General features: G+C 38.6%; 1 protein-coding gene across 1 annotated transcript; it reads left to right on the forward strand.

Moving 5' to 3' along the window:
• Window positions 1-3114: 3114 nt before the first annotated feature.
• On the forward strand, window positions 3115-8385 carry LOC133932881 (CBY1-interacting BAR domain-containing protein 2-like). Its single transcript, XM_062379759.1, has 9 exons — window positions 3115-3211; window positions 3305-3542; window positions 3637-3705; window positions 5174-5275; window positions 6526-6531; window positions 6633-6737; window positions 6845-6958; window positions 7444-7650; window positions 7753-8385. The coding sequence occupies exons 1-9, from the start codon at window positions 3192-3194 to the stop codon at window positions 7930-7932; spliced, it is 1041 nt and encodes a 346-aa protein (XP_062235743.1). The 5' UTR covers window positions 3115-3191; the 3' UTR covers window positions 7933-8385.
• The last annotated feature ends 6275 nt before the right edge of the window (window positions 8386-14660 follow it).

Below are 14660 nucleotides of genomic sequence, written 5' to 3' on the forward strand. Positions count from 1 at the left end.
GTACTTGTTCGTCCAAGCCTTGTGATTCTCACGGTGTTTTCATTTCACGGGTAGGAGTTATAGATTTTGTATTAGAGCATTTTGTTCGGGACGTTCTCCTGAGGTCTGATGTCTCCCTCTCATTCCCGCACAGCTGGCGTAATCAGGGACTCATACACGCAGAGGGAGGGGGGACAGTCAGATCTATTTATAGAATACTTCACGGGTGTTGATCAACACTGTAGGTGCTGCAGTCAGTAGAGCAGAGGCACAGTGACCCAGAGGTGGCCAGTTGAGGTCCCAGTGTGGGCGGGGCTTACATTTTTTTTTTTTATTTTCATTGTCTTTCAGGGGGGAACTGTTGTACTGCAATGTGATTGGCTCTTGATCAGATTCCTGTATTAGTGTGTATGAAGTGATAGTGATAGGGCCACCTGGTGGTCGTTGTGAAAATGAAGTTTTAGCAATCGCCCCCAAAATCCTGTCACATGATCAGAGCCCTGACCTGATCAAGTCAGGACTATTACTGCATACACATTATTAGTGATAGCGCCACCTAGTGGTCCGTCTGAAAATGAAGTTTGTGCAATCGGCCCCAAATTGAACAACCTTCATTAGATTCCAGACCTGAACAGATATATAAGTGTGCATGGAGAGATAGTGATAGCGCCACCTAGTGGTTGATGTGAAAATTAAGTTTTAGCAATCACCCCCAAAATCCCGTCACATGATCAGAGCCCTGTCATGAAGAGGTCAATGAGTGTGTATGCAGTATTAGCGATGGTGCCACCTACTGATCAAGTCTCCCTCTCTCTCTCTCTCTCTCTCTGGGTCTTACTATCTCTCTCTTAAAGCAGCCAGTCTGTCTCTCTCTCTCTTTCTTTTTATACTAGCCATTCTCCCTCTCTGGGTCTCTCCTTCTCTGGGTCTCTCTATCGCTCTCTTAAAGCAGCCAGTCTCTCTCTCTCTCTCTCTCCCTCTCTCTCTCTCTCAAATTGAGACAATCTGTCTCTCTTCCCCAAAAAACAAAAAGTCTCATTTCGACCCGGACGCAGAAGGCACCCATTCGAAATTTCTCGGCAGGAGGAACTTTCTAGTTCTTTATATTACTGCTGCAGTGACTTGGAGATTAGAGGACTTGAATAAAGAATGTTGATTGATGTGAAGTGTTTTGTTGTAATTAATTATTAATACTGTCTTCTGTTTTTCTTCTATTTCCCAAGGTGTTTTTTCTCCATCAACCCGGAGAAGGGAACTAAAGTGGAGAAGACAAACATGTCCCGTCTTCACATCAACCCCAGAGTCTTGACCCTTGATTCAAGAACTTTCGGATCATAAGTTAGCGGATCTTTGAGTTTGTTTGAGTTTGTTTCAGCTCAACTATGTCTGCCCAGTTCCTCAAGCTTAAGAGTTAAAGTTTCAGATGGAATTCTTACAGTTTGTATGCAGTTGTTAGTTATTTTTATTGCACTTGTATTTCTTCTTCTTTTTTGAAGATATTATTACATAGAACTTTTATTCATAGCCACTAACCCCTTCTTTCTTTCCATATTTCCTCATTCAGTTAATATAGTATGTGGAGAAATTACATGTTTTTGAATAAAGAATGACTTGAATAAAGAATGTTGATTGATGTGAAGTGTTTTGTTGTAATTAATTATTAATACTGTCTTCTGTTTTTCTTCTATTTCCCAAGGTGTTTTTTCTCCATCAACCCGGAGAAGGGAACTAAAGTGGAGAAGACAAACACGTCCCGTCTTCACATCAACCCCAGAGTCCTGACCTTGATTCAAGAACTTTCGGATCATAAGTTAGCGGATCTTTGAGTTTGTTTGAGTTTGTTTAAGCTCAACTCTGTCTGCCCAGTTCCTCAAGCTTAAAAGTTAAAGTTTCAGATGGAATTCTTACAGTTTGTATGCAGTTGTTAGTTATTTTTATTGCACTTGTATTTCTTCTTCTTTTTTGAAGATATTATTACATAGAACTTTTATTCATAGCCAATAACCCCTTCTTTCTTTCCATATTTCCTCATTCAGTTAATATAGTATGTGGAGAAATTACATGTTTTTGCACTTTTGAGATTAATAAATACTTGGAAAGGCAAGTTATTGTTTTGTTTAATTAAAACCAAAAAATATTTTAGTACAGCAACACTTAAGGTATATCTAGCTCTGCTTTATAATTTGTATATGCTTAATCTGTGTACCCTGGGTTACATCTTTCACATTTCTGGTCAAACATTTAAAAGAAGACAAGGCAGTGTAAATGACTTATAGAAGCTTTCTTTTTTTCAGAGCACAACAATCATAAGAGGTGGTGAAGAATACTTTTACATTTTATATTTCAGATGGATATATGGGAGTCGTAGAACAGGATTTTTTGCCATAAAATCGTAATTTGTACATTTTACAGAAAATCTAATTGCAGTATTTAGATGTTGATTTTACTGTAAAGTCTTAAAAGAAAATACTGAAAAATACACTACATTATATACAAATTTGGAGTAAAATTTGCAGAGGAATTCAGTTAAATGACAGCCTTATAATGAAGAATTTAAAGTTCTTTTCAGTGAAACTGAATGGGGCTCAATGTATAATAAGCGACAACTGCATGTAAATCTTACGGAAGGAATTTGTTAAATAGCAGCATGGTAATGCTAATTAAGCAGAAAAGGGCTGTAGGATTTACATGTTTAAAATGTATTTTTTTATTAAAATTGAACAGATTAAATTGTCAAAATTAAAGTTTTTTACATTTTTACTGTAAATTTTACAGAATTACTCTGGCAACCCAGCTGCCAACTTTTTTCCGTAAAAACGATGGGATTTTTCTTACAGTGCATCAGTACCTGTATGCCTTTTAACACTTGATGCTTCACCTAACTGACATCCTGAGATTTTCACACAAGTGTGGTTAAAAACACAAAACCATCCAGTGAGCAGCATTTGGAAACACGGTTAATTGGAGAGACCAAAATTATGTGTCATTTTAACCTCTTGAATCCGATTCACAAGAATGATATGTGGAGAGCCATAATAATACAGCGCTGCCATCATGTGGCAAAGAGCATCACTTACACCACTCACTCTGCTAAAAGTCACCACTGTTGTTGCCGTTTCCACGGCAACGGTCTCCTGTTACCTGGTGCAGGTGAAAACCAGCTAAGGCAAACAACAGGGCAGAGGAGACGCAGAGATTACAACAGAACAAATATGACCAGCCTCTTCTCCAGGTAGGATAACTTGTATGTTTCAGATTATCCAAAGTATCCGTAGTATCACTAACTTCATATACTTGCACCTTTTTTCCTGCTGATTTGTCAAAGCCGGGACATCCAGGTGAAGAGCATGGAGCAGACAGTGAAACATGCTGAGAAGTACCTGGGTGAGATCTGCCACCTGCTGGGCTCCTATACCAGGAAGACAGCTAAGCTCAGAGACAAGGCCGACCTGCTGGTGGCTCAGCTCTTTGACTTCTCCAGCACAGAGGGCCCAGAGCTCCAGATCGGCCTGAAAAACCTGGCAGAAGATTTAGCCATGGTCCAGGACTATAGGCATGCTCAGGTCAGGAACACTGCAGTTATCCATGCATCACTGTGTTTTATGTCATGACTCTTTAACACAATGATACCATCATGTTGAGCATTTATCATTGCAGGTGGAGAGACTAGAGACAAGAGTTGTTGCTCCTCTGAAAGCTTATGGAGACATAGTGAAAAATAAAAGGGTGAGTTTGGATTTAAATATTTTCTATTATTACAAATACTAGTTGACTACTTTATTGACATGATTATAAAATGACTTTCCCTTTTCCAAGAGCAGTTTTGGGAATATTTATAGCTTTATTGTGATAGGAAAATTAATATATACACTTACTTATTTAAGAAACACTTGAGTCCAAAGGAAAAGATGGAATCCGTACAGCTGAGGTTCTCATTAAAATGAATGTCCTTGACACCAAGGTTGTGTTTTGGAACTTCTAAATAATCTCCTTTACTAACCACTATTCCTTGACCCCAGAATATGTCAGGAAAGATGTGAAAGAACAGCCTTAAAGAGTTAGGAAAGGAGAAAATCTCTTATTTTTTACTAAGTGAACATTAAATCATCACTTACTCAGAGGAAGAAACAACAAAAGATTGAATTGAAAATTTAAATAAAACCAATAGGATTTAAATGTTGAAATAATATGATAATGTGAGGGATATATACGTGGAAATAACGTTACATAAGTGGAGAAAAATGTTTTTCGAGTGCATACCACAGTATGGGGATTAATATGACTTTTATATATGGATTTTGTTTTTTGTTTTTTCAATGCTGAAGGAGATAAATTAGGAAGCATTGACGCTCCTTTGCTAATCTTTATGAGAATTTGAACAGCTCTTATTATGGTGGTCACTGGAATACAATCAGGTCATTTCATTCAGTTAGAAAGGCTCCTAAGCTAAATGGACTATTCCAACGGAACAGTCTAAAGACAATAACATCTCATCGGTTTTCGTAAAACCAATTTCATATAGTTTGAGAAAAATCATTGGAAACACTTCTCTGGATATAGTACATGCATAGCAGTAATTACATGTGGCATTCACAGACAAAATTGCCTTTTAGTCTAAGAGTCTACGACGAAATTGTTATTTCAGTCTATGACCATTGTTAATGCAAACCATAAATTAACTGAAATGTTTCAGACCCTGGCGACGCAGAGAACACACACAATAATTTAGATTTTAGTCAACTTTATTGGCCTGACATCTATATGGGTTGACACAGCACAAATGTAGCATTGAAGACAATAATCGAATCATAATAAAGATAACATTGTAAAAAAAACTGATCTAGCTTCTATCGGTGTACTTCATTTCTTTCCTTTGCCATGATTATAAAGCACTACACCTCCTGATGATTTTAATGTGCTATATAAATAAATCTGATGACCTCACTTGACTTGAGAGTTTTTAGCACTACAGTGAGATTCTACTTTAATATGACCTCTATAAGTACTTGTGATACAAATTAAGTTATGGCATTGGGATTGAATTTTTTGCCCGTCTGGAAATAACTCAATCCCAAAGTCCAGCCTCCTAAATTTGATCAAACAATCCGTGCTACTTTTGTCTTCTGATGTCAATGACTTCTTCCTGGCCTTTATTTTGTATGTGGTGTAAGGTGACATTGTATTTTCCATCCAGACTGATCTGAAGAAGTTCAACACTGATCTGAACAGAGAGCTGAAGGAGCTGCAGAAGCTGGAGAAAGTCAGGCTGAGGAACCCAGCAGATCGACAGAGCATTGTATCCTTCACATAGCAATTCACATTGCATTAATCACCATGTAATCATTGAACATTTATTTGATTGATTTACAAAACCTCCATAATGTGACAAACAGCCAATAAAACATTGATCAAAAGATTCTGGAGGATACACCAAAGCTCCCCGAATTGACCAAATTTATCTGACTGAATGTCAGATAATAGATATTTTGTGTATTTCAGTTAGATATAGCCATAAAACACGTAGTATAAACATCACATAGCTTTGATGAAGAGATGGTGTAAGCTGAAACATAATATTGATACAGTATCTGACACTTTCAGACAGTGTGGAATAAAATATTTTTTTCCAAACATAAAATATTATCACAAAACTGTTAAATAGTGATGTAGTGGCTCAACCAATCTCAGTCAACTCATGTCTGTCTGTGTCTGTCTGTGTCTGTCTGTATGTGGAATGCATGTCTTGCCCTAACCCTTTACACTTGGAAGGTGTATTTTTTGTTGTCATCTGAATTGCAGTGGTCAGTTTGAGGCAATCAAAAACCAACTCCTGTTTAGCGTTTTGTCTTCACAACATTCAACTTTTGCTGTAATTACTGATAATGAGTGGGATTACAGATCTTTTATTTTGAAAAGTTAAGACCTAGGGCCTGATTACCAGATCTTTGAAATAGCCACATGCAATGTGTGAAAGAAACATCATTCAGTCAATGATTCAAATGTATATAAAAGTGTAAAGAGCGATAAAGCAAATTCCATTTCATTTCATGGACAACATTGAGTATAAAAATTGCAGACAAATCAGGTATATACAATGTTTTCAAAATTCACTCACACACGTCTTAAGATTTTATATAAAACATTTGCAGACAACATCCAGTCGGGAAGCAAAAAAAGTGACAGTATATTGTTGAACTGATTGAGGAAGGGCTCACTAGAGATAAGGCCTAATGCTCTGGAACACTAACAAAAGCCAAGTAAACAGGCACGTTTAAAGCAGGCACTGTTAAATTTTGAATAAATAGCAGGTACCATGACTGGTTATCAGCTGTTCACTTAGTTATAGCGAGACTTCTTTTTGATATGGGCCCAAAGTTGTGAAAACCTGGTTGTTTTTAAGCTGTAACATAAATGTAGCCAATTACAAAGTTTAGGTAACTGAAAACTACAAATACTCATAAAACATGAAATTTGTTGTGAACACATTCAAATGATAACAGCATGGAGAATGACTTTTGAGAATATTTCCTTGACAATAACTTTCAGTCCCAGGTAATGACGTCATGATTATCTTGTTAAAAATGATCACATTTATGGGCAGTTTAGCCTCATAAAGCTGGAGGTAAAACTGTGTTACTGCATTTCATCGACAGGCTGAAGTAAATGCTCAGAAGGCTTCAAACAATGCTCAGCACAGCATCAGACAAGTAGAGGCGACCATCACAGACTTCCAGAGACAGAAACTGGAGGATATCAAAGTTGGTCTCTGTCTCAAATGCACGCATGCACACACACAAACTGTACATCCCAGATGTACATCCTAAAGGATCAGTGTTTGATAACATTGCTTTTTTTTGTTTGGCAGAAGATTTTCACAGACTTCATCACGGTGGAGATGCTCTTCCATGCTAAAGCACTGGAGGTCTATACACATACCAACCAGAACCTGAAGGCCATGAATGTTCAAAAGGATCTAGAGGTATTTGATGATACCTCGAGATCCTAGATACAGTAGAAAACACACCAAATGTATCAGATAGCAGGTGGTGAATATTGTAGTAGTAATATTTAATTCAGTTCAGTTTTGTTTTATAGCACCAAATAACCCTAAAAGTTTAACTCACGGCACTTTACATAAGCTGCTTTCAGACAAGCTCTCAACTCTGGATATTATTATTATTATTATTATTTTTCTTTTCAAGCTCAAAGAGAGTGTTCGGCTATACAATTTGTAATGGCTAACCACGTTGCTCTGCATCTGCTGGATTTGTAATTCGTTTACTGTTTACAGCTGCATTTTGCATATTTACTTATTATCTCTATAACCAGATTATGTGTTAAATGGTGTGAATACAGTTATATTGTGGATCGATAGATTTCTTGATAGTGAGGAAAAAACAACAATTTGGAAACTCTACCTATGTTTTTGGAAGGAGGCATGTGACTGTCTTCCTGTCTCCACAGCTGTTTAGTGGACGGCTCATGATGTCTGATTCTCTTGCTGGGCACCTGGATACCCCTCTGAGCAGCCACTCTTCTCCCCTCATGAGCCGCTACCCAAGTCCTCCTGTAACCTTCCCCAAAGGCCAAAGCCTCAGGCCAATGCAGGCTCTCACTATAGGCCTAAACAGCAGGCAACCACTCAGTCAGTTCCCAGAAAAAGCCAGGAGGGTGAGCCCTAATATCTCAGTTTCCATGGTAACATAGCAAATCAAACTTTGAGCTGCTGTCTAAAGAACATCACTCAATTAACCTGATACTTTTCATTTGCAGTCTCGTAGTACCTTACAACGTCAAAGAGGCATGGAGGAAGCAGAACTTGAGGAGGATGAGGAAGAAGAAGACGAGGAAGAAGAGGATGAGATTTATGAATCAGAAATCGAGGAGGCTCAAAACACCAGCAGACAGTCTTATGCTGCTCAATATGCCCAAATGCACAGATGGCAAAAGTAAAAGCCTGTGCAAGGACACACACACACATCACACAATCAAATGTGCTTTTTCTGGACAGATGAAAACATTTTAGTTGTTAGTTAGTTTCCTCCACACTTGAATACGTGCGTCAGCACTTATTGCTGGAGCCTTTACAATATGAATGTGTTTAACCTAAATATGTACACCTAAATTCACAGATATGTGTTTACTTAATTTACATAGTAATAGCATTGCTATAATCTATTAATTTGTAGTCCCTGCTGCTCAGTTTAGCAAAACAAAGTTCCAAAAACATCTTCATCTGATGAATGATTCTTGCACATAATTAATTTGAGATAAAAAATAAATGACTTCAACAGATGCATTCAACAATATGAAATGTAGCTAAATGTAATGTCATTAGGAAATAGCAGCTAAAGGGACATGAACAAGTTAAGACAAGTTATAGGATTAAACTTTCAGACAAAATTGCATGTGTGATGGATTAATAATATGTCTACATGGAAGAGTCATCAGAAGGAATTCCTTCCTGCAACTTCATCACAAATAATGTGCATGTGCCGAAATGTGGATTTCTAAGAACTTTAAATAAAACTAGGGCTACGTTGTAGCACTAACGGGCCCGAGCACAGGCAATTCCAAGTCTGTTGCGGTCGGGGAATAGAGAACGTTCGAGGACCAAGCGCTCGTCTCCACGTTGCCTGTGTTTGTGCACTGCGGCAAGGAGTATCACTTCACTTCCTGTAGTCAGCAGGTGGCTCTATAATAATAAGGTAAGCAACCCTAAAACCAGTGTATAAAGTTCTTGAAAGCCATACTTGAGTAAAAGTACAGATATCTTACTTGAAAGTGACTTTGGTAAAAGTAAAAGTCACCCGTCAGAAAAAGTCTTAAGTTAGCTCATATTAAATGTACTTAAGTATTAAAAGTATCTGGTGTTGAAATTTACTTAAGTATCAAAAGTACAAGTACCAAAATTACAAATCTAAAGTGCTTTTTATAGTCTATACAGACAGAAAACTACCAAAAATGTTTCTCCTCAATATTTATTTCAAATGACTGAAAAATTATAACTATATGCATATAATCTATAATTTTACAAATTTTGAACCTTAGATACTGAGGTTCAAATAGTAATGGATCAGTGCATCTGAACTTCTAGAGACAACCATGAATCAACACAACAGAATAAACAAGTGCCTCTTGTGTCTGCCTAAGAACATTAATAAACCACAGTATAACCACTAAAACAGTGTGTAAATATCACTAAACCTGGACCTTACATCAGTAGCAGGAGTGATACACAATGCCCCTTCTGATAACTCAGCAAAGGGAAACAAGTTCTAGGCACACAAATTAAGATAGTTTCTCTTTTGTTAACAGCTGCACTTTGCTAGTACAAATAATAAAAACTCACTGGACACAGTCTCTTTTTGCTGCCAAATTTCAGACCGAACAATAAAAACTGAACTGAACCGAGCTCCTGCAGGAGAACCTGGATCATTGTAAATGGAATAAATGGATGGGGAATGTGCTGGCGTTGATTAAGTCCCTCCTCTTTGTACACACATCGCTATTCCTCAGTGGATGGTTTAGTGAGGTCCTCGGATGGGCCCCGCCAGAGTCGGAGCGCCGAGAAGACGATCAAACTGGAATCTAGAGGAAGTCAATCTCGTAACAGGGTTCCTGATGGTGAACCTGCGGAGGGATCATGACCGGTACAGCCTGCTTGACCCCGGTCGACCAAGGCAGCCGGACCAACCTGTGGACGCTGGGGTCTCGTGTGAGGGGGGTCTCGCCCCCCTCACGCCGCCGGACCTGCACATCTCCAGAGGCAGCGGGCACGCAAGTGAGCGAGAGAGAGGTGCGCCGTGCATACAGGCTCGCGTTGCGCCAACCTCCGCTGCTCAAGTAACGAGACAGTGTTGAGAATGTAAGAAGTAGAAAGTACAGATATCTGTGTTCAAATGTAGCAAGTAAAAGTAAAAAGTCGTCAGGAAAATAAATACTCAAGTAAAGAACAGAAATGTGTAAAATCTACTTAAGTACAGGAAAGAAGTATTTGTACTACGTTACCTCCCACCACTGCTTGAAACTATACAACAACAAAACCTATTGCTTTATCTATCATCATATGCTTACATGGCTCAAGGCTTTTTTAATATAAAATTGTTATAAAAGTTAGTTTATTTGACACGTCTAATGAACAGATTGAAGCAAGTTGGCTACAGAGTTGTGTGTTTGGTTGTGACGTTATTTTTTATTTGAATACGTTAATATCAAGATGCTACACGTGTAAGTTGCATGTGATATTAACTATGTTTCACCATTATTCTGTTAGAGGCTGGTATATCCACCATTACTATTCCCACCTCGTTTATTTAGCCAGTCATGGAGTTTTACAGTGAATTAGACAGTTTAGTTTAATTATAATCTCCACACATCAGTGTTGTTAACAGTTCTCAAATTAATTATAGAATTATGTTTTCACACTGAGGGAAGTGGAGAGACTTGATGTGGACTGTTATCAATAGCTCTGTGGGAGATTATCACCTCGAATATTACAGATGAGGTAGAGAGACATTTTATCTATTTGTACAATGTTGTATTTCTTTCAGTAGTTTTATCAGAAGGGACTTAAAATATGTACATTTAACCATGAGGATACAAACCAAGACCACAGTACAACGGTTCTATCTGAAATCTGTTGTTCTTCATACACAACACAAAACATTCTTCAACAGTGCGTTTTTTCTCTTCATAGATGAAGAACTGCAGCACTTGATGTCCTCAGCAGCAACATGGTGGAGATCTGCAGCTTCGTGCTGGTCGACCCAGTGTTTAATATTTCTGCTTTGCCATAAGAGACAGAACATGGTCATCACAGCTGTGTCCTTCAGGGTCGTCTGAAGGACGGGATTAAAACGTGCACCAGCATGACAATAAATGTACAGTATGGAGTTATTTCACATTAAAAGTATTGCATTATAATTTAATACATTATGCATTATGTGCAATACTTTGATTGTTTGTATAAGTAATGCATTATGTGCAATACTTTGATTGTTTGTATTAGTAATGAAAACAGGTCTGTACCTGGAGTCAGTGTTCAGTCTGGTTGGATTCAAGTTGTGTCTCATGCTGGACATGCTAGAGGAACATTGAACACAAATACACAGATATGTAAAGTCATACGTGTGCCAGGTCAACTTTTTAACAGACTTTTACATAGTAAAAATTAAATATTACTTCAAAGTTAAATCGTTTCAGCTAAGGAAATAGGTAGTGCATATTAGCCTACAATTCTGAATGACACTGTCTGTTCTATTAAAGTTACAAGGCTTTGATTTACTCATATTTAACAAAAGAATTCAGTGAAGTGTGTCTGAGATTAGCGATTTAAAGAGTGAAGGTGGCAGACACGGTTACTTTTCACTGTAACACGTTACAACACTACTCTGAAGAAAGAGCTTTAGGACACGTAATGCTCCTATGAACAGCTTCTCTTGCAATGCAGATGTGACGTTAAACACTCAGGTTTCAGCTAGCTCCTTGAGCCTACACACAGTCTCCTTTCTCAGATTCATCCTTATAAATTAACGCTTGTCTCTGCTTGGTGGACCTGGGTTCACAGTGTTGTGTCGGTAACAGCTAGCATTGGCTTCGAACCCGTTCGCAGCTGGTATGTAGTTTCCGGATTAGCGTTGCTAAGCTAGCACGCCTGATTCAAAGGCACCCTGCGAATCACTGCGAACACATGTAAATAAAATACTCTACGTGACTTACCACAGAAACGGGAGCGCAGTCGGCGTTAACGTTTCCGTCAGATGAACAAGCAGAACATCAAACTGTGCTACTGATACGATGGTGTGTGTATCTTCAGCACAGACTTCAGCACGGAAGAAGATTCTCATGATGAGTTCACTTGCAGCTGTGTTAAATGCAGCTTCGTTTGTCATGGCGAGTTGAAGAAGTCTGCTGCAAAGCTATGAATAATCCGCATGATGAAAACTCACAGCAATGTTATGCCTACATTATCAATATATTGAGACCCATGTGACACAGTTTGACATGGTTTAGCAATGTGAATGAGGAGAAATACATCCAAGTGTGAGACGTAACAAACCGAAAGCGGTCTCATGATGCGTTCATGGTAACTCTGTTTCAATGGGTTTCATTTGTCATGGTGAGCTGATGAACTTTGATGCCACGCCATTAACAATCCGCATGATGAAAAGTCACAGTAATGTTATGCCTACATTATCACTATCTTGAGACCAATTTGACACAGTTTGACATGGTTTAGCAAAGTGGCTGGGGGGAAATACATCAAAGAGTAAGATGACCAAAACAAGACATTTCCTGATGCCACCAGGGGGCGCTTTCCTTTTAAGTCATGATTTCTAGGTAGATGTCTTCCGGTCGCGACTCTTGTCTTATATGTGTAGTTTGGAGTCGATTGGACAAAATATGCAAAGTTACAGAAGCTCGCTTATATTGGCGTTTAGTCGAACTTTGAGACCTCACCACGGTCACACGGTATGATGAAAAGTTTGAATATTGATAACTTTAGATCTTCATCTTGTTTTGTAGAGTCTCATCTAATTTTTAAGTTGATCTGATGAAAGCTGTCTGAGTAGTACATAAAAACATAACACGTACCAAAAACAAGACATTTCCTGTTGCCACCAGGGGGCGCTGTGATTGTAAGTCACAATTTCTGCACCGATGTCTTCTGGTGGCGACTCTTGTCGTATGTGTCTAGTTTGGACTCAATTGGACAAAATATGTCTGAAATATGGAAGCTTGTGTTTTGATGGCGTTTCATCAAACTTTAACGCCACACCACGGTCAGACGGTTTTGCTAAAACGTAATCCTTCAATAACTTTAGATCTCCAATTTGTTGTGATGACGATCGTCTAAATTTCAAGTTGATCTGATGAAAGCTGTACGACAAGTACATCAAAGAAAAAATATGGAATATGACCAAAATGGCCACTAAAGTCAAACTGGCGGGCTTCCTGTTGCGTTATTCATAATGCACTGATGGACTTTTTTGTGCATCTACTCATGATACACAATAGTCTTTGTTTTTTTTGAGGATCGGTGAATGCTAAATGAGGGGCTTTTCCGTAGGTGGCGCTCTTGAGGCATTTTGCCACGCCCTTTTCAAAATACTCCAGAATACGTAATTTTTCGCCGCCTTCGAATTTACTGCAAAGTCCTACAACTTTTTGAGCACATTAAAGCCCTCAAAAAGCCAATTCATTTAAACTGGAGAAAAATAATAATAACTAGGGCTACGTTGTAGCACTAACGGGCCCGAGCACAGGCAATTTCAAGTCTGTTGCGGTCGGGGAAGAGAGAACGTTCGATGACCAAGCGCTCGTCTCCACATTGCCTGCGTTTGCCCTGTGCGGCAAGGAAGATCGCTCCACTTCTTCTGGCCAGCCGCTGGTGCTGAACTAGAGGTAAGTAACCTTGAAACTATCCAACATAACATATTGCTTTATCTATCATCATATGCTTACATGCCTCAAGTTTTTTGTAATATGTAATTGTTATAAAAGTTACCGTTTATTTATCACGTCTAATGAACAGATTGAAGCAAGATAACTCGACAGTCTTGTTTTGGTTGTGACATTATTTTTTTTAATGAGTTACTATCAATACGCTACACGTGTACGTTTCATGTGATAGTAACTGTTTCACCAATATTCTGATACAGGATGGTATATCCGCCATTACTATTTTCACATCGTTTATTTAGTCTGTCATGGAGTTGTAGAGTGAATTAGACAGTAGTGATAACATTATAATGTCCACACATCAGTGTTGTAAACACTTCTCCAATTAATTATATAATTATGTTTTCACACTGAGGGAAGTGGAGAGACTTGATGTGGACTGTTATCAACAGCTCTGTGGGAGATCATCACCTTGAATATTACAGATGAGGTAGAAAGACATTTTATCTATGTGTACAATGTTGTATTTCTTTGTCACGTTTTATCAAAAGCGATTTAAAGTATGTGCATTTAACCATTAGGATACAAACCCAGACCCTAGTACATCGGTTCTAGCTGAAATAAGTAGTGCTTCATAAACAACACAAAACATTCATAACAGTACGCTTCTGCTCCTCATTAATGCAGCTCCTGATGTCCCCAGCAGCAACATGGTGGAGATCTGCAGCTTCATGCTGGTCAACTGGAAGACAACTGATTAAGATTAAAAGATTAAGATTAAAATCCATGTATTCATCCAAAACACATGCACAGACATGCAAAGGCACACTCATGCAGGTAGGGACATTTAATCGCTGCTTTTTACCCATCTGGTGCAGGACACACAGAGCAGTGAGCGACCATGTACGGCACTCGGGGGAGCAGATGTTGGGGGAGTGAGGTGCCTTGCTCATGGGCACTAGAGAGGGTAGGGAGACTCTTGGATTTTTGGACAGATCAATCCAGGTGCGACTTTTGTTGTCTCTCCATGGAGTCGAACCAAAGACGAACCAGAGACCTTCTCTGCCCATAGTCCAAGTTTCTGCCACTCGACCACCGCCTCTCCTCATGCATCATCAAACTAGTAATCTACACATCACTCCATGCGTTGCTCCCTTAACTACAGATGGCCTGCGAATGTCATGGAGTTTTACTGTGAATTAGACAGTTTAGGTATGATTTTAATCTCCACACATCAGTGTTGTAAACAGTTCTCAAATTAATTATAGAATTATGTT

Source organism: Platichthys flesus, chromosome 21 (genome assembly GCF_949316205.1).
Source record: "Platichthys flesus chromosome 21, fPlaFle2.1, whole genome shotgun sequence".
Taxonomy (NCBI): Eukaryota; Metazoa; Chordata; class Actinopteri; order Pleuronectiformes; family Pleuronectidae; genus Platichthys; species Platichthys flesus.

Excerpts from the sequence above, each read along its gene's own strand:
- LOC133932881 (XM_062379759.1), top strand. The coding sequence starts at position 3,192 with ATGACCAGCCTCTTCTCCAG. Across the intron at positions 3,212-3,304 it reads ATGACCAGCCTCTTCTCCAG|CCGGGACATCCAGGTGAAGA; the intron begins GTAGGATAACTT and ends GATTTGTCAAAG. Across the intron at positions 7,651-7,752 it reads TCCCAGAAAAAGCCAGGAGG|TCTCGTAGTACCTTACAACG; the intron begins GTGAGCCCTAAT and ends TTTCATTTGCAG.